The following is a 20924-nucleotide window of genomic DNA, read 5'->3' as shown; positions in this document are numbered from 1 at the left end:
AAGTGGCTCAGCCTCACTGACACAGGAGTTCTCACTGTTAAGAAAAAGGTCTCGGCCACCCCTGACTGTTCCCCGTGGCAGATGGATCAGAGCAGACCCTGGACTTGAGGGCCAAACACCCTGTTATTGGCTACACACACTCAGGAACTAAGTCCTGACACGTACTAGCTACATCTCTATGAGATTTAACTTACTCTAAGTATGTAAGTAATTTGTGAGGATTAAAGGAACCATGTGCAGAAGCACTCACAGCACAGCCTGGCACGCAGCGGGCACTCGGAAAGGCTGATAAATCCAACACCCCAACAACCCTCAGTGGCAGTGGGATGGATGAAATAAACACCCGAGAGTCAAGCAAATCCACCTCTGCGAATGCAAAATCTTGATTTTAATCACTGATTACGGAAACCTAAAGCAATGAGCATCCTTGCTTCCTAAACAGATCGTCACACAACTTCCAGAATCGTCCTTCAGACCTCAACTGTTGTGGGGCACAAACCACTCTGACTGTGGCTCTCACGCTTGCTTTTGCTGATTTACACTTCGGCTTTAACTCCTCATCCCCACCAGAAGGAGCACCCTTCCTGCAGCCTTCGAATTTGCAACTGTTTCATCAAACTGGTTGTGTTGATAACAATTTATATATATTAAGTTGTAGGAATTTGGAAAGCAGCAGAGTTGAGGACATAAAAAGGCTTAAGACTTGTATGACCACGGTATATACGTATTTGACTTCTAGTTCAAGATCTACGACTGGCTCACGTAGTAAACTCTCTTCCCTCTCAAAATGCCACTAATAGGGGCCGGCGCTGTGGCGGAGCGGGTAATCTGCAGTGCTGGCATCCCATATGGAGACGGTTCTAGTCCCAGCTGCTCCACTTCCGTTCCAGCTATGGCCTGGGAAAGCAGTAGAAGACGGCCCAAGTCCGTGGGCCCCTGCACCCACATGGGAGACCTGGAAGAAGCTCCTGGCTCCTGGCTTTGGATCGGCGCAGCTCCAGTCGTTGCAGCCATCTGGGGAGTGAAGCAGTGGATGGAAGACCCCTCTCCATCCCCCTGTGTAACTCTGACTTTCAAGTAAATAAATAAATCTTTTTTACAAATGCCACTAATAGAAAATAAATGTCCATGCTTAGTGGAAAATAAATTGTCAACATTGAGAATTAAAGAGCAAACTGCTTTTGGAAAAGCTGCCACCACGAAGACGCCAGGGTGAAGCCACGGGAAGCCCACAGCACAGGGAAGGCAGGACAATGTGCGTGAGAAGTATTTGGGGAGACACGCCGGGCGGAGGGGGGCGACAGACAGAATAGCCGATCCAGGCCAATCACATCCTAAGGTTGCACGAGTGCTAGCCTCTGGGTCCCAGTTCCCTCCCCGCTACGTATGTGAAATAGCAGCACATTCCTCCAAAGGCGCTGCAGGGAGGAGTCCACGAGTCACCGTGTGTAACCTGTAGACACTGCTGCCTGGATCCCAGCAAGTGGGTGGCTGTTACCCAGCTGGTAGTATTTGGGAAGCGAAGGAGAAATCTCATAACTGCATGTTCCTCATCTTGTCACTTGGGAAGCCAAGCTGCAGGTGATAGATCAAGAAATAGAGGTGCGCGTTCATTATTTAAAGTCATATCCACCCAGAAAGCTAGAAATAAAGAACAAAACCCACGGGGTTGCCCGGGATACTGCAGAAGGCGAGCTGCCTCCTCCCCGCTCCCGGAGCCAACAGCCGCTAGGTCACGGTGAGCAGAAGGCACGAAGCTCTGTGACAACCCCCAGAACTAGAGGCAGGAGGAGTCAAAAAGTGGGACAGCTCTGGGGAACCAGGCTGAAAAAAAAAAAAAAAAAAAAAGAGGAAGCGACTTGATTTTTCATTTTTATAAACTTATTTATTTATTTATTTATTTATTTTATTTATTTATTTTTTTTGACAGGCAGAGTGGACAGTGAGAGAGAGAGACAGAGAGAAAGGTCTTCCTTTGCCGTTGGTTCACCCTCCAATGGCCGCCGCGGCCGGCGCGCTGCAGCCGGCGCACCACACTGATCCGATGGCAGGAACCAGGTACTTATCCTAGTCTCCCATGGGGTGCAGGGCCCAAGCACCTGGGCCATCCTCCACTGCACTCCCTGGCCACAGCAGAGAGCTGGCCTGGAAGAGGGGCAACCGGGACAGAATCCGGTGCCCCGACAGGGACTAGAACCCGGTGTGCGGCGCCACAAGGCGGAGGATTAGCCTAGTGAGCCGCGGCGCCGGCCATTTTTATAAACTTCTAAAGGTGGGGTGGAAGCTATTGTAATCCATAAGCTGTACTTTGGAAATTTATGTTCATTAAATAAAATAAAATTTAAAAAAAGGATTAAAAAAGCAGAATATATTTTATAAACAGCATCAGACTAGTTTGTTTAGGTGCTCCTTAATGTTTCAGTTTTAACAGTTTGTAGAAATAAGCAACCTTTAGAATTGTCTAATAAACATGCAATTAAAATATTTAAGTATAAATAAGTAATAATTGTGCAGTTCCTATAAAATAAAAATTATGCAAGGTGTAAAAAAAAACTTCTAAAGGTAAGTACTTCAAAAAGTTGGTGGAAAATGGAAAGAAAAGCTAACTATTTTGGTGCAAAAAAAATTTGAGCTCCATACACGGGTTTTTTATAATGCTTATTTTCCATGGACTTTTTGAAAACTCACCATGAACCGCTTTTAGAGCAAAACATGAACTGCATTGATAATCAGGCATTTTAAGAACACATATAGCCAGCGCCAAGGTTCACTAGGCTAATTCTCCAACGGTAGCGCTGGTACTCCGGGTTCTAGTCCTTGTTAGGGGGTGCCGGTTCTGTCCCGGTTGCCCCTCTTCCAGACCAGCTCTCTGCTGTGGCCCGGGAGTGCAGTGGAGGATGGCCCAGGTGCTTGGGCCCTGCACCCGCATGGGAGACCAGGGGAAGCACCTGGCTCCTGGCTTCAGATCAGCGCGGTGCGCCGGCCGCAGCAGCCATTTGAGGGGTGAACCAATGGAAGGAAGACCTTTCTCTCTGTCTCTCTCTCACTAACTCTGCCTGTCAAAAAAAAAAAAAAAAAAAAAAAGAGCATATCATTTATTCAAAAAAGAAAAGAAAATACCCATTTTCTTATATTAACAGCGAAGATGTTTTGAAGTGCTCCTTTCTGGTAAGATCTTCTGTGCTAAGGCTCAGCTTTCGACGAGGATGGCACTGATCTGTGGATCACTGTGGAGGCACCGCCTTCTTAACAAGGGCAGTAACCGGATCCAGCTAAAAAGACCACGAGAGTGTCTCAGGCATGGAAAGCCAAGACACTGTGGCAAAAAATGACCTACATGAAAGAGCTCTGTGAGTGAGATCCCAGCAGAAAGAACGGCCATCCAAGAAGGAGGTACCTTTCTCTGAAGGGAGGAGAGAACCTCCACTTTGACTATGACCGTGTCTAAACAAGATAAGAGTCGGAGAACTCAAGGGGCTTCCATAGCCTTGGAAACTCATGACTGGAGCATAGGGAGATTACTGATGCCATAGACAGGAGTGTCAATTTGTAAAGTCAACAACAGGAGTCACTGTGCACTTACTCCTCATGTAGGATCTCTGTCCTTAATGTGTTGTACATTGTGAATTAACGGTATAACTAGTACTCAAACAGTGCTCTATATACTTTGTGTTTCTGTGTGGGTGCAAACTGTTGAAATCTTTACTTAGCATATACTAAATTGATCTTCTGTATATAAAGATAATTGAAAATGAATCTTGATGTGAATGGGATGGGAGAGGGAATGAGAGATGGGAGGGTTGCGGGTGGGAGAGAGGTTATGGGGGGGGGGGGGAAGCCACTGTAATCCAAAAGCTGTACTTTGGAAATTTATATTTATTAAATAAAAGTTAAAAGAAAAACAAGGTGAATAACAAAATCAAGTTCCCCAATCCACGAGCCCAAGAATGGACAAACGGATCCTAGAATCCACGGGGCTCAAGAAGACCCCGGGGACTCGAGACGGTCGTGGACAAGAAGAGACTGGAGAACTCACCCCCAGCTCAGCACTAACACCGGAAGACAGTGAGATACCATCAAAGTGCTGGGCGAGCAGGTGGGCCCTCCCAGCTAAGCTGCCGCCCTTCACAGAGGGCGGATTCAAGGGCATCAGTCAGCCCAGCCCGAGGCTTCTCCGCGAACAGGCCTCGGAATCTACGCCAGCGCGGACTGTAGCTCTTAAACCTGACCGTAATCATGGAGCTAAGCCACACAACCGAAAACAAGGTGAGAATAAAGTAAGGCAAGATTAAGGAAGTTCAAGCTATCTAGAGAGTATCTGGGGGGGAGACAGGGGTGACAGACTTCCAGGTTTTAAAGCAGGCACGCACCCACGTGGACATGTTGCAAGCAATCCTCGAACACATGCAGTAAGATACAAGATTTACTATCTCCTGTCAACGCCTCTGAACACCTCGTCCCCAAAGGCCTTCCAGTCTCCCCTATGTACATACCGAAGTTCCCACTATGTACGTAACGACCTGTATCTCTCACATATTCTGCGTCTCTGTGCGTCTTTGTTTTATTCTACCCTCCTTATGTTCATCATTTTCTGTGTGCAGTTAAGGTCTTTAGCCTATCAAGTATTAAATTTCAACGGCTATATACTCTCTTTCTGCAAGTTCTACTTGACTGTTTTCCAAACACTGTTCTTTTAGTTTCAATTCCTCCTTTTTTAAAAGATAAAAAAAAAAAATTACTGATTTATGTGGGAGAGAGAGAACTCTCGTCCACTGGCTCACTCCCCCAGTTACCTTCTTTTTTATTTATTTATTTATTTATTTATTTATTTTTTTGACAGGCAGAGTGGACAGTGAGAGAGAGACAGAGAGAAAGGTCTTCCTTTGCCGTTGGTTCACCCTCCAATGGCCGCCGCGGCCGGCGCGCTGCGGCCGGCGCACCGCGCTGATCCGATGGCAGGAGCCAGGTACTTATCCTGGTCTCCCATGGGGTGCAGGGCCCAAGCACCTGGGCCATCCTCCACTGCACTCCCTGGCCACAGCAGAGAGCTGGCCTGGAAGAGGGGCAACCGGGACAGAATCCGGCGCCCCGACCGGGACTAGAACCCGGTGTGCCGGCGCCGCTAGGCGGAGGATTAGCCTAGTGAGCCGCGGCGCCGGCCCCCAGTTACCTTCAACAGCTGGGAACCGGGCCCACAAGGAACCCAAGCCAACTCCCACAGAGGTGGTAGGAGCCCAGCCAGGGTCTGCCCTAGCATTAGCTGCAGTCGATAGGCAGGGCCAGGGATCAATCCCAGGTTTCCTGATGGGGGAAGTGGCTATCTTACATGGAGTCTTAACCGCTGGGCTCCAGGCCCACCCCTCCATTCACTGTTTCATGTTTCATGATTCTATGCAGAATTTTCTATTTTCTTTCTCATTATTACATCATTGGTTCAATTTCTGAACTCCAATTGTCCCCATGTGTTGTGTCAACTTTTGCTTATGGTGGATTCCTTGTACTGTCCCAGTTGTATTAAAAGCTCATCACCATAAGGGGACGTCAAACCTCGAGGCACAGTGGTCTACAGTCCTGTAGCCTGGACTCCTCTCCATGCCCAGAAAGGCAGCAACTCACACCTGCCTCTCACTCGTCACTCCACAAGGCCCCTGGCAACCTTGAATCAGAGGGCTGTGGCAGACATTTGGGACAGCGACTGAGATATGGCTTGGGATGCCCCTCATCCCACACTGGAGTAAATGGGTGAGAAACTAAGGATCACATGGAAGTCCAGCTTCCTGCTCATGCACACCATGAGAGGCAGCAGGCTGGGTCCCCACCCCCCCAACATGAGAGACCTGGATGGAGTTCCCGGCTCCCAGCTTCAGCCTGGCCCAGTCCAGGCTGCTGCAGACATTTGTGGACAAGAACATTCTCTCTCATACACACACACACACACACACACACTCTCTCTCTCACTCTCCCTCTGCTTTTCAAAAAAACAAAACAAAACAAAACAAAACAAAAAAACACCAAACAACCCAAGGGCCACTCTCCAACCTTACACTGTGCAGGCCCCGGGCAGCGCTCAGCCCAGCCGCTGGCTCCCTCTGAAGCTGCTGTGCCCTGGGCCTCCTCCACGTGTTCTCCGCACATCCTCCCCTCCATGCTGGCTGCCTACTGCGTCCGTGACGGCGTCTCCTTCCGTTCCCGACCTCCCCACGCCGGGCTGGCTCCTAGACCTGCTGCTCTGTTTGCACTCCTAGATGACCATGTCAATTCCCATTAAAAAAATTTTTTTTTTCATTTTAAAAATGAAAAAAAAAAAAAATACATGGAAACAAAAAAATGTCCCATAATCCTCCTGCCCACAGACCTCTGCTGCTTTAGAAACAAAATAAAACAAAGGTGGTTCTCTGTACAGGGTTGGAATAGCCCAAAGGCACCCGAAGGTAAAAGGCGTCACCCCCACACTGGGGTTCAAGCCAAAACCCTTGGAGATAGCTGTGATAGATGCCGCACGCAAGCCCTGACTGCGGCCTGGCAGCTGGCCTCAGCACATCACCACGGCCTCGTCTTCCACCAGCAGCCTCCCGCCCACACCCCTCCCCTCTGTGTCAGCCTCCATGGGGTACAAGAGGCTGTGTCCCCTGCGGGAGTCCCCAGGCCTACCCCCCCCCCGCCTATGACAACCACACCTCCCCCAGTTCCTCGGTGGCCCAGGAGCCCTGGGCCCAGGTGCCCCAGTGGGCTGTCCAGGCCGGTTTTTCCATACAGAAAGGCCCTGCCTGACTCGCTATCTCTTTTTATGTCTCTCAAATATTTTTGGCTTTTTTTTTTTTTTAAAGATACTTATCGTACAAACAAGGGCGGCGCTTCAAAAAGTTCACGGAAAACAGAATTAAAAGCTAAGTTTGTTCTGGAGTCTTCACAGGAAAAAGGCTATGTCTACACTTCCAATTGTTTTGCACCAATTCAACCTATCTTTCAGTTCCAGGTTGTTTTTTTTTTATTCACAAACTCTTTGGAGTACTCTCGCATATGATTTGTGCAATGCACGTACCCAGTGTTTATTTGTTTATCTCTGTCTCCCCACCAGGCCACAGGCACGAGAGGTCAGGAGCTACCTCCTCCTCACCTCCATCATATCCCAGCATCAGTGCCCTCCCTGCTTGCCTGCATTTGCCAGGCCTTATGTTAAGTTTCAGATGCACGATCTCATTCCGCACCTGCAAAGTGGGCACGTGCCCACTCTGTACGCAAGGAAACAGAAGCTGAGAACAGTTAGGAAAAGAGCTGGGGGTAGCACGGCTGACGGGCAGCATGGCCAGGACACCTCGTCCCTCTCCAGTGTGTCTCTCTCCCTCCCTCTCCCCCTCTCTCCCTCCCTCTCCCCTTCTCTCCCTCCCTCTCCCCCTCTCTCCCTCCCTCTCCCCAGCCCTCCCCACCCCACTGTGCCAAGTCTCACCTGAGGTTCTTACCATGTAGGCCACAGAGGCCAGTTCGTAAACGATGGCTTGGGCCCCAAGCTCTGTGACGTTGATCAGCCCTGAAATGTCACCACACACAGAAGATGTTTCAAAGAGTGGGCCAAAGCAAGCCCTTTGCTTACGGCACTAGAACACGCTCTAAGAGAAGCCGAGCACTTCCCCTAGACGTAGCCGGGTGCTGAGATTCCCCACCTGTGCTGCGGAGACCCTCAGGGCGGCCCTTCCTGCAGACGCGACGCGGGCTCCATCTGGGGGCCCCTCACCCTGCCACTGAGGGACGAAACATCAGGTGTCCAAGGAGGAAGGGGGAGGCCCCTGCAGCTGCAGAATGTTCCGCGGGACAGGCAGGTTCACATTGTAGGAGGGGAGGAGGAGGTCACAGAACTCCCTCTGCACAGTCAATGGGACAACCGAGGCAGCAGTGCCACAGTCTTTCATTCTCTGTCTCTGTGTTCCCATAACAACACTCAGACGGCTCAGGAGGACAGCTGTGACCAAAACTGTTACAAGGCCAAGGCTGGAACAAAGCCACCGTAGCCTCTCTGTGCTTGTGAAAAGCCTTCAAACACATGGCATGAAACCCCAGCGTCTCCCAAATGAAGGGCAGGGTGGGGCGGGTAATCAGGGCAGGGTAGGGCAAGAAGTCGATAAGCAGGTTCAAGGCCACGGTTACGTGGGAGGAACAAGTCTCACAGCCAAAGACTGCAGCTAACAATAACAGGGAGGAGAGCATGTTAAGTGTTCTCATCATGATAAATGTTAGGCCAATTACTCTAATTGAGCATTATACAATGTGCACGTGTCTCAAAACATCACCTCGTGTCTCCTAAGTACGTATGTGTGATGGTGTGTCAATCAAAATGAGATATGTAAATAAAAAGGAGAAAAGGGCCAAAAGCAAAATGACGGGTGGTGTAGTAGAAGTAGAGCCGCACCGAGGTGAACCTGCTGATGGCTGGACGAGGGTCTAAACCTGTCCTGCGTGGAAGGGGGCAAGGCAGACAGGTAGACCCGGAATCTTCTGGCGAGCTCTGGAAACGTGGCCGCTGGGCTGCGGGCAGTTTCTGCGGCGCGCAGACGCACCTGCAAGGAAAGTGCCGATCTCAAAGCTCCACCACTCGATGCACACCATGAACAAGCTGGGAATGGCCAGACGGGTGTATGAGCCCCACTCCTGCAAGCAGTCCACGGTCCAACCTGGAGAACAGGAAGCAAAAGAGCCGTTCAATACCAGGAATTCGACTGCACACACCCGCCTCTTCCAAATGGGCCAGAGATGAGGGAGGGGTGACCTCGGCTTCCCAGCGAAAGGTAAAGAAAATCCCACAGGGGCAGAGTGTGGGATGGCAGGCACCAAGCTGGCAACACTTAGTAAAACCGAAGCCAGTCTATGCCCTGTCACTTACACAACCCACTCCTGGGAAACTCTCGTACGAGAGCTCAATAAAAGCCGCGTGGGATACTCCCTGTGGTAGAGTATGGCTGTCGGGTGTTGTGGACATCAAGGAGCCAAACTTAGGAAAGCAGAGGTGTGAAATAGGAGACAAGTGCCTTGTGACAAAGCCAAATCCTGGAATGGTTGTAGATGCAGCTGAGGCAACAAGGCTACACCCACCCACCCACCCACCACACACGCAACACTGAGGTCTTAAAGTGTGCTGTGCTCACAAACAACCAGAGTACAAATACATCAGTTGGGCTAAAACAAAACAAAAACCTTCAGGGGGCTGGCATTGTGGCAGGTCACCGTCCGCAGTGCTGGCAACCCATATGGACGCTGGTTCGAGTCCTGGCTGCTCCACTTCCCTGTTAATGCACCTGGGAAAGCAGCGGAAGATGATCCAAGTCCTTGGGCCCCTGCACCCACGTGGGAGACCCGGAAGAAGCTCCTGGTTCCTGGCTTAGGCCTGACCCAGCCCTGGCTGTTGCAGCCATCTGGGGGAGTAAACCAGCGGATGGAAGACCTCTCTCCCTCTCTCTCTCTCTCTATCTCTGCCTCTCTGTAACTCTGCCTTTCAAATAACTAACTAAATCTTTAAAAATAACTAAGTAAAAAACTTCCGTGCCTTGAAGGACATAACCAACAGTGTGGAAAGGCAGCCTGTGGAGGTCATGGACCTGCTGGGGGTGCCTGGAGCCGATCTCCAGGACCCACAAACACGTCCTGCAGCTCAAGAACACAACACCCAACCACTAGACTGCCAGATGGGCAAAGGTACCTGTGTAGACCTCTCTCCAAATAAACACCTAGCAAGTTTATGAAAAGATGCTCAATAGTATTTTTTTAAAACTTTGTTTATTTACTAACTTTGTACACAGAAGAGCTGTACAAATGAATCTCAATGGAGAATGGGACTGGGAATGGGAGAAGGAGGAGGAGTGTGGGTGGGAGAGCAGGTATGGCGGGAAGAGTCACTGTATGCCTAAAGTTGTACTTAGGAAATTTGTAGTCCTTAAAGAAAAGGTTTCTTGGGGTGGGGGGAGAAAAAAAAAAGAAGGTGGCTGGGGAGAGGGAGAATTGTGACATTTGATCTGAGAAAAGGACAGAGGGAAGAGGAGGTGCACATTGTAAAATATCGTGGCCAGCACTGGCTGCCTGTCCAACCACACTGCTCCTCCTTCTGCAAACCCTCGTTTTCTTCCGAGCACCCATACCTTCTTTGCACCTCGATGCTGAACCAACTACCCTTCAACTTCTGGATACGTGAGCCAGCTATATAAGCTTAGTAAATTAGGTGAAGCTAAGTTGAACTGTTTTTTTTTCCCCTTTCAAACATATAGCTGAATGACTCCTGATATAAATACGCACACCAAAAATACAATATTTTCAACCCGCAATGTAACAATGTATTTCAATAATAATGATCAGTGGATGCTAAAACCCCTGGATGAGAGGTCTTTGAGGGAACCAGACAGTTAATTGTTAGGGAAATATGAATATGGATACAAAGCATATGATTCTCCTTTTCATTTGTTACCTATTTAGTTGAAAGTCAAAGAGAGAAAGACAGAGTTCCCATGCCCTGGATCACCCCCCAGATGCTTGCAACGGTTAGCACTGGATCAAGCCAAACCCAGTTCTCCAACATGAGTGGCAAGAACCCAAATACTTAGGCCTTCACTGTTGCCTTCCAGGGTCTGCGTTAGCAGGAAGCTGGATTGGCGTGGAACAGGACTCAAGTCCAGGCACTTAAGTATGGGACATGGGCATCTTAACTGCTGGGCCAAATGCCAGCCCCAATAATACAGGTTTTTTTTTTTTTTTTTTTTTTTTTTTGACAGGCAGAGTGGACAGTGAGAGAGAGAGACAGAGAGAAAGGTCTTCTTTTTGCCATTGGTTCACCCTCCAATGGCCACCGTGGCCGGCGCGCTGCAGCCGGCGCACCGCGCTGATCCGATGGCAGGAGCCAGGAGCCAGGTGCTTTTCCTGGTCTCCCATGCGGGTGCAGGGCCCAAGCACCTGGGCCATCCTCCACTGCACTCCCTGGCCACAGCAGAGAGCTGGCCTGGAAGAGGGGCAACCGGGACAGAATCCGGCACCCCGACCGGGACTAGAACCCGGTGTGCCGGCGCCGCTAGGCGGAGGATTAGCCAATAATACAGGTTTTTAAAGATTTATTTATTTATTTGAAAGGCAGAGTTATGGGTGGAGGGGGGTAGGGTGGGGAGAGGGAGAGAGAGAGGTATCTTCCATCTGCTGGTTCACTCCCCAAATGGTTTCAATGGCCACAGCTGAGCCAGGCCAAAGCCAGGAGCCAGGAGCCAGGAGCCAGGAGCCAGGAGCCAGGAGCCAGGAGCTGGTTCTCCCATGTGGGTGCAGGGGCCCAAGCACTTGGGCCGTCTGCTACTGCTTTCCCGTGAACATTAGCAAGGAGTTGGGTCAGAAGTGGAGCAGCTGGGGCACTAACCAGCACCCATGTGGGATGCCAGCATCCCAGGAGGTGGCTTAACCCACAACACAGTTCCCGCCATAATACCTTTAAATATCATATTCAGTAAATTTTTATTTTCTTCAGTACGCTGGTAATATTGTGGCTATTCAGGAGAATGTAGCTGGAGAGATGCATACTGATATAATTACTTGGCGAAGTTTTGTGATGTCAGTACTTAACTAGACAGCAACAAATGGCTGGAATGTTTTCCCCTATTTTCATGTGCTGGAACCAAAAGGTAATGCAAATTTCCCATGAACTTTATTTATTTATTTGAAAGCCAGAGAGACACAGAGGGCCCCTACCTGCTGGTGCACTCCCCAAACGTCTAATATTGTTGGGGCTGGGTTGGGACTGAAGCTTGCAGTCACTCAACCCAAGTCTCCCATGAGAATGACAAGAACCTCACCACCGGAGCCATCTCCGCTGCCTCCCAGGGTCTGCGTTAGCAGCCGAATTGGAGTGGAGCTGGGACTCAAGTCCGGGCACTGATACGGGATACAAAAATCCTAATTGACATCTTAGCTGCTTGGCCAAACACCTGACCCCTCCATGAGCTTTCTGAAGGCCCTTCATATATCAACACACATGAAGACGAAAGGGACAAATATGGCAAAATATTAACAACAGTCGGCACATCTGGATAAATCATATGTGAATGGCCAAACCATTCTTCTCACTTTTTGGTGGGTTGGAACATTTCAAAAATTAAAATTTAAAAAAGTGGTTGGGATTACAAACTATTTAAAAATATTCAAGGGTGGGGCCGGCACCGTGGCTCACTTGGTTAATCCTCCGCCTGCGGCGCTGGCATCCAATATGGGCACCCGGTTCTAGTCCCGGTTGCTCCTCTTCCAGTCCAGCTCTCTGCTGTGGCCCGAGAAGGCAGTGGAGGATGGCCCAAGTGCTTGGGCCCTGCACCCGCATGGGAGACCAGGGGAAACACCTGGCTCCTGGCTTCGGATCGGCATAGCTCCAGTCATGGCGGCCATTTTGGGGGTGAACCAATGGAAGGAAGACCTTTCTCTCTGTCTCTCTCTCTCACTGTCTAACTCTATCTGTCAAATAAATTAAAAAAAAAAAATCAAGGGTAATGCAAAAACACGCAGCTAATGCTTGTTAAGTACACCTTACGTTATCATCCCGGTTCTAACACCACCACATGAGTTCTAACACCATCATGTGGATTAACTCAGTTAATCTTCGCAAGAATTCAACGACGCGGGTCCCACTGTGACTTCTGTTGTCACCACTTTACAGATGAGGCTCAGAAATTGCCCCACTGTGACGAAGTGGTGGCAGCAGCAGTGTGGCCACCTGAGGTCCCCTCCATGCAGACTCCAGGAGAGAACTGTTTGAATCTGGGCAAACTAAACATGCAGACAGATGTTCCTCACCTAGGCACACGTTTGCCAGCTGGGAACAGCCCTCAGTATGCACCTGCAGCAAGCCATGGACCTCCCGGACATACTGGCTACCCTGGCCCTGGGCTGGCTGTCCAGGGCCCCACCTGCAGGCTTTGCAGTTACTGGTCCTGGCAGCTTTCCCATCCCAAATCAGCCAGGTGGGCTTGCAGGGGGCACCGTGCACGCCAGACTGCCACCTCCGTTCAACTGCCCACCTGGATTGGAACATTTAACTCAGATACTCATTCATCAACAAACTGAACTACTCAAAGTCTTCATAGGTTTTGACGCTAGTAGCAAACACAGAGTGAGGCGCAGCGTTGGAGGGAGGGTTTTCTTTGCAGTGGAAGATGACTGATGGCCGTGCCAGAAACGGTTATGGGGCGTCTGGCTTCACGATAATGTGAGCCCAAAAGGGCAACAGCAGTGGTAGGCCCAGCTCCTTCGGGAGACAGAGACGCTAGCTCCCCCTGGTGCACCTACAGGTCATGTCGCTCAGACCTGGCACCCGCGCCTGCCACAGCTGGAACTCACAATGAGAAGAAAGGAGGATGTGCTGGGTCCCTGCGCTTTGTGTGGCTGTCACGGACATGTTGATTTTGAGGTTAAATCTCGCGATGAAAGAGGTGTGGCTGGAGAGGTTTCTAAGCGGTGGACTGGGCCTTGGGGACACTGGTAACTGTGGGGTCCAGTTCCCTTCAAGACTCCCATGCGATGCCCAGGGCTGGCTCCCTCCTTAGCTTCGTGTTTTCTGAAAGATCTACAGGTTGAGACCAAAACGTGGGAGCGGATTGATCAAAACTCCTCGGAAAACGTGAAATCTGCGTATTGACTGGGGATACCTAAAAGGAAAACTTAATTTTTTTCTTTTGTGAAATGATTTGTGTGAATTAAGCTGGGATGCCTGTAGCTCCAGTACTGTGATTTTGCATTGTAGAGTTTATTTTCCCTATCACTGCCTCATTTTTATATTTATTTTATTTTTATTTATTCTTGCATTACGTACTGTGCATTTATGAGAAGCGACAAGGGCATTTTTGCATTTAGAAATGGAACTTTTTATGAAAAATTTCTTTGGGTTATAAAATCTGATTTATTTTCTTTCTTTCTTTTTTTTTTTTTATTTGACAGGTAGAGTTATAGACAGAGAGAAAGGTCTTCCTTCTCTTGGTTCACTCCCCAAATGGCCACTACGGCTGGTGTGATCTGCCGATCTGAAGCCAGGAGCCAGGTGCTTCTCCTGGTCTCCCATGCAGGTGAAGGGCCCAAGCACTTGAGCCATCCTCCACTGCCCTCCCGGGCCACAGCAGAGAGCTGGCCTGGAAGAGGAGCAACCAAGACTAGAACCCGGTGCCCATATGGGATGCTGATGCCGCAGGTGGAGGGTTAACCAAGTGAGCCATGGCGCCGGCCCTAAAATCTGATTTATTTTCTACATTTATAATACATTGCTTAAAAGCTTACTAGAGTAATATTCATATAAAAGTAGGAAATCATTCCATTTTAAATCTAGTTACAATTTATTTCACTTCAAAGGTAATGGCATTTTGCAAGTACTATATATTCAAAAAGTTAAAAAAATAACAGTTTCTGTTCAAATAATTCTCAGTACATATATCATTGAGGAAAAGTTAGATTTTTAGGTATCTTCAGGAAATTGTACTATACTTAACTTCTATTGGTGAATCTACTATATATAAGACATTTATGTGGACACAATAATACATTTTTAAATGGCTTTCAGTGAACAAGGAAGACGTGATTCTTTCCAAAAGAAGAACACATTTGAAGACTCATTCCCTCCAAAACTGGGTATTTTTTCAATTTCTGAAGTTACTATTTATAGGCAAAATATTTAACTTCTGTATTCTATCATCCCTAGAACATAGTAATTATAATATTCCTCAGATATTGAGTAGAACAAATATATTTCTTCAGAGTATAAATTTCAAAAATAGTCTGATAGATTATTTATAATAACAAAATATCTGAAATAAAAACATTGATATATAAACAAACCAAAAAAAAAAAAAAACACAGAAGAAGAAGTGGGACTTGAACCTGGACAGTCTGGCTCTGGAGTTTAACCACAGAGCCCTCCTACTGCCTCCCTGAGGGAGAGGTGCTCCAGTAAGAGTGGAGAACAGCAGAAGCAAGGAAGAAAGAAAGTTGACCATGAACACAGAAAAAAACAATTTTTTTTTTAAAGCAGCAAGCTTGGGGCTGGCACCAGGGCACAGTAGGTTGATCTTCCACCTGCAGTGCCAGTATCCCATATGGGTGCTGGTTCAAGTCCCGGCTGCCCCTCTTCCCATCCAGCTCTCTGCTATGGCCTGGGAAAGAGTAGAAGATGGCCCAAGTCCTTGGACCCCTGTGCCCATGTGGGAGACCTGGGAGAAGCTCCTGGCTCCTGGCATCAGACTGGCACAGCTCCGACCATTGCGGCCATTGGGGAGTGAACCAACGGACGGAAGACGTTTCTCTCTGTCTCTCTTTCTCACTGTCTAACTCTGCCTGTCAAAAAAAAAAAAAAGAAAAGAAAGAAAGAAAGAAAAAAAAAAAAAGAAACACAAAGTAAAAGCAACAATAATGGAAAGGACAGAGAAGAAGCAAATGTTTACTTTTTTATAGTAATACTCAGTACGAGAAAATTTGATTAGGTTTTAAAACATTGCACATTTTGTATAAACTGTATTTTAAAACTTCTTGGGCCAACACCGTGGCTCAATAGGCTAGTCCTCCGCCTTAAGGCGCCAGCACACCGGGTTCTAGTCCCGGTCGGGGCGCCGGATTCTGTCCCGGTTGCCCCTCTTCCAGGCCAGCTCTCTGCTGTGGCCAGGGAGTGCAGTGGAGGATGGCCCAAGTGCTTGGGCCCTGCACCCCATGGGAGACCAGGAGAAGCACCTGGCTCCTGCCATCGGATCAGTGCGGTGCGCCGGCCGCAGCGGCCATTGGAGGGTGAACCATTGGAGGGTGAACCAACGGCAAAAGGAAGACCTTTCTCTCTGTCTCTCTCTCGCTCACTGTCCACTCTGCCTGTCAAAAAAACAAAAACAAAAACAAAAACAAAACAAAAAAAAAACAAACTTCTTCATGTGGCCAAAAGCATTCATGAGACTGATACATTAGACTTAAAAGGTATTAATTAAATGCTTAACAGTGATAAATTTGCATTCAGTGTATAAACACTTGAAGAAATTTAAATTGTTCATTCCCAAGTTTTTGGTGTTTATGTGTGTAAGTACTGTGTGACTATTTGGAGGAATGCTGATTAAAGAATGTTAAATGGTTAATAAATTCACATCCAATACACAAATCTACACCCAAAGCTCCCCAAACATTGAAGGATCTATTGCTCTGGGGTAATTAACTAGATGCACCTGTGTTAATAAAAGCCTAAAAGGCAGGATTATTCTTAGGTGTTTAAATCCAATTGAAAATTGATCCCTGTTAAAAATAAGAGTGGGAATAAGAGAGGGTGGAGATGCACAGTTCAGCACACGTTTCCTCGGAGTTACCCCGAAGGCCAAAAACTTGCCATGGGACTCCAAATCCCATTAAGTTGGCAGATACTAATGCCATCTTACATGTTAAAGTGATCATATTAAGTGTGTAATTGATTATATAGATAGGATTAAGTGTCAAAGAGATCATATAAATAAGACCAATCATCTGGTAATAACGATAGATAGAATTAAAAAGATGAGAATGATCCAACATGGGTAGCAGGCCACACAGCAGATTCATAGAATGACAAATGCCCTAAACAGCACTCTGACCTCAGAATCAGCCCTTAAGACATTCGGATCTTGCTGAAAAGCCCATGAGAGCATTTCAGACATAGAAAGCCAAGACACTTTGGCAAAAAATGATCTACATGAAGGATCTGTGTGAGATCCCAGTGGAAAGAACAGGCCATCAAAGAAGGAGGTACTTTTCTCTGAAGGGAGGAGAGAACTTCCACTCTACTTATGGATCACTGATGGAGTCTGTGGACTCAAAAGGCTTTTATAGCCTTGGCAGCTCATGACAAGAGTCTCGGGTGATTACTGACATCATAAATAAGAGTGCCAATTGTTAAATCAACAACAGGAGTCACTGTGCACTTGCTCACCATGTATGAGTTGTACTATGAGGATTAATGGTAAAACTAGTCTTCAAACAGTACTTTACACTTTGTGTGTCTGTGTGGGTTCAAACTGTTGAAATCTTTACTTAGTATAGAGTTGATCTTCTGTATATAAAGATAATTAAAAATGAATTTTAATGAAAAACGGGATGGGAGAGGCAGTAGGAGGTGGGACAGTTTAGGGGTGGGAGGGCAGCATGGGGGAAGAATCGCTATATTCCAAAAGCTGTACCTATGTAATTTATATTTTAAATTAAAAATTTCTAAAAAAAAAAAAAAAGCCTATGAAGATACAATTGCTTTCCCTGTCACTAAAACTAAGGGGTGGAAGAGAATAAAAACAAAGACGGAAACTGAGCAAGGAGACTTTCTGCGCTGGCTTGTCCACTAGGAGCAGAGTAGTGACTTACTGGGAACGACCCACGTCCAGAGAAGCCATGAGGGGTCCCACAGCCAACACCAGCAGATGGCCAGGAAAGGCCACCCACAGAGGCTAAGCAGGCTGGCGGCTCACGGGGGGAACGGGGACTGACTCAACATCACGAAGAGTCTTGCGTGGGTGATGATGTTCTAAAACTGGACTGTGGCAAAGATTGTACAATTCCACAAATCTGGAAAAAAAACCTTTGAATTATGCCTTTTCTAATGAGCGAATTTCATGGTTTGTAACCTGCACCTCCACAAAGCTGCTAAAATAATAGCTGAGATAGCTTTCCTCGTATGACTTTTGAAACATAAATCTGAAATGATTAAGAACTGAAATCTGACAAGAGGAAATGAACAAACAGGGTTTATACACAGAGGTGGAGGCTGGGCAGAGTCAGCTGAGAATTCTCTAAGCTCTCACGTCCTCCTGTCTGGTCAGAGAAGAAAACTAAAAATAAACTGGTTGTAAGAATCAAATGGCACCAGCTCCGCAGCTCACTAAGCCTAGTAATCCTCCACCTTGTGGCGCCGGCACACTGGGTTCTAGTCCCGGTTGGGGCGCCGGATTCTGTCCCGGTTGCCCCTCTTCCAGGCCAGCTCTCTGCTGTGACCCGGGAGTGCAGTGGAGGATGGCCCAGGTGCTTGGGCCCTGCACCCCATGGGAGACCAGGAGAAGCACCTGGCTCCTGCCATCGGATCAGCGCGGTGCACCAGCCGCGGCGGCCATTGGAGGGTGAACCAACGACAAAGGAAGACCTTTCTCTGTCTCTCTCTCTCACTGTCCACTCTGCCTGTCAAAAAAAAAAAAAAGAATCAAATGGAGATTTAAAAATCTAAACTTGCCCTATTTAGTCATTTTTAACAGATCGCCTTTGTTTTATATTTTGGTGTGTGTTGTGTGTGGGACATTTCTTGTTGCGGGCAAATGCTGGTCTCGAGTCTGTCTCACTCATACAAATACACTGGAACCCAGATGGGTGGGACCTGGCATCCTACCACATCAGAGTAGAGCAGTACCCCCGCCCCACCCACAGGGCAGACATTCCTAGACACCCCGCAGATGCCTGGAACTGCAGATGGCACCAAATCCTGTAATTACAGATTGACTTGTTTTTCCTGTACACGTATACCTATGATGGAGTGTACTTGATGAATTAAGCATAGGTGGAGATGTTGGGATTAAGCTGGGACTCTATAAAGATACACTGTAATGGCCGGCGCCTCGGCTCAATAGTGTAATCCTGCACCTGCAGCGCCGGCACACCGGGTTCTAGTCCCGGTCGGGGCGCCAGATTCTGTCCCGGTTGTCCCTCTTCCAGGCCAGCTCTCTGCTGTGGCCCAGGAGTGCAGTGGAGGATGGCCCAAGTGCTTGGGCCCTGCACCCACACTGAAGACCAGGAGAAGCACTTGGCTCCTGGCCTCAGATCAGCACGGTGCGCCGTCTGTAGCGGCCATTGGAGGGTGAACCAACGGTAAAGGAAGACCTTTCTCTCTCTCTCTCACTGTCCACTCTGCCTGTCAAAAATAAAATAAATAAAAATTTTAAAAAGATACATTGTAATACAAGTTTTGTGAATGCGGCCTCCCCTCTTCTCCCCAAATCTCTTACATTGGACTCATCCTTCTCCTTGTTGGCCACAGCTAACTGAAGCCACGGAAAGTGAAATGGCACGTGGCCCAGGCTACTATCTGCTACTCAGCTCCCACCGGGATCCCATAAATGAGCTCCCGAGGGGACCCCTTTCCCAGCAGGAGCGTGCGTGGGGTCTGGGAAGAGTGGTGAGTACCAGGGTGACCCTGGGAGAGCTCCAGGACTGTAGCAGGTTGCCCTTGCCAAATGTGCCCCAGTTCCAGCCGTGGCACTGGCCATTATTTGTTGACTAGAATCCATTCCCCTGTTTTTCACAGGAATAAAGACACCAAATTTTAGAGGCCACTTTTACATTTCTTGCAGAACTGATGTGGGCAACTTTCAAAAAATGTCCTCTTTTCTTAAGATTTATTTTATTTATCTAAAAGCAGAGAGAGAGAGAAATAAAGAGAGAGAGGGAATCTTCCATCTCCTGGTTAACTCCCCAAATGGCCACATGGCAAGGACTGAGTCAGGTCAAAGCCAGGAGCCAGGAACTCCATCCTGATCTCCCACATGGGTGACTGGGGCCCAGGCACTTGAGCCATCTCCCACTGCCTTCCTGGGTGCACTAGCAGGCAGCTGGATCTGAAGTGGAGCAACCAGGACTCGATTCAGTAACGCAATACGGGATGCTAGCATCGCAGGCTGTGGCTTAATTTGCGGCACCACAACACCAGCTCCAGGAGAAGTTCTTAGACAGTGTGTGGGTGCCCTGTCCTCTCCTTGCTACCTGCATCGTGGGAGCCATGCTGGAGCCATTGTGGTCCATGAAGTGATCTTGGGAATGGAATCGACACGGTGGGGAAACAAGGTAAAATCAGCATGGAACCAGGTTGCCTACTGACAAGGGTGGAGGACACAACTCCGTGCACGTGGCTGGGCCATGGGAGGAGGCTTTGCACAGGACAGACCCCAACAACTCCCTCGGGTTTCTTGTATTTGAGGGAAAGTAAGGTCTGATCTTCTTTGTGAAATTGTTGTTTGGTTTCTCTGAGATTCACAGCAGAATGTAATCCGAACACAAACTCTATCTACAATATTTAATTTACTAAAAATAATGGTAGAAGGAAGATCACATGTTAGTATTTATTAAATCTGATGTTGTATATCATGGGTGTTTGCTATTTCTCATACTTTTCTCTAACTTTTACATGTCCAGTGGTTTGTGACTGTAATGATGTTATCCTCAGGGCTGGACCCAGGGTACAGAATCAAATCAGAAGCAGTTTAAATTTATGGTGTCTCACCCGAATAAGAACTTCTCGAAAGCACACATGTGCAATGGCCAGGGGCTCACGACAAAACACTCAGCATCACTGCCTGCAAGGGAGATGTTAACTAAAACCACGGGCCAGCACCCCACACCTGCTAAAGTGGCTTCATCAGGAAGATGAAAGATAGACGAGAGTGGGTGAGAATGCAGAGAAGGGAACCTCGCACGCTGGTGATGGAACCGGAAGCAGCACTGGGGGCTCCTCCAAGAGCCCAAAAATAGCACAACCACAGAAGCCACAACTGCACTGCAATCAGTGTGTCAAAAGATATCTGATGCCTCTGGCCAGCTGCAGCATTAGTTACAGCAGCCCGGACGGGAAACTCAACATGGATCCCCACGGAACAGACGTAGAAAATGGGGTTTATGAGAGCACTTCAAAAGTTTGCGCAAAACTGGAAGGAAAAGACGAGTTTACTCTGGTGCAAAAAAAAAAAAAAAATGTTTGAAATCCAGGGGCACTTTTTTTTTTTTTTTTTACATAGGATGCATTTTTCAAGAATTTTTGGCAGTACCCTCAGATACACACTGGGAAATACTATTCAGCCTTTAAAAAGAACAGCATTCTGTCATTTGGGACAACACAGAGGAACTTAAAGGACATCATGCACCGTGAAATAAGCCAGGTGCAGAAAGATCAATACCAGTGATCTCTC

At 48.0% G+C, this 20924-nt stretch overlaps 1 protein-coding gene across 7 annotated transcripts in view; it reads right to left on the bottom strand.

The window, feature by feature from the left end:
- Positions 1-20924, bottom strand: part of LOC100339032 (multidrug and toxin extrusion protein 2) — a 50047-nt gene that overhangs the window by 16513 nt on the left and 12610 nt on the right. For all 7 annotated transcript variants that reach the window (XR_007911379.3, XR_007911382.3, XR_515450.4 and 4 more), the window contains exons 9-10: positions 8553-8666; positions 7461-7528 (exon numbers count right to left, since the gene is read on the bottom strand). Coding sequence is in view for 2 of the 7 variants with exons in the window: in XM_002722654.5 (XP_002722700.3) it covers positions 7461-7528; positions 8553-8666 (182 nt within the window). In the remaining 5 variants the exon portion in view is untranslated. The remainder of the gene's footprint in view (positions 1-7460; positions 7529-8552; positions 8667-20924) is intronic.

Source organism: Oryctolagus cuniculus, chromosome 17 (genome assembly GCF_051225735.1).
Source record: "Oryctolagus cuniculus isolate XC-2025 breed Fujian yellow rabbit chromosome 17, ASM5122573v1, whole genome shotgun sequence".
NCBI lineage: Eukaryota > Metazoa > Chordata > Mammalia > Lagomorpha > Leporidae > Oryctolagus > Oryctolagus cuniculus.
The sequence above is the reverse complement of the archived record's forward strand: the minus strand, read 5'-3'. Positions and strand labels throughout refer to the sequence as shown.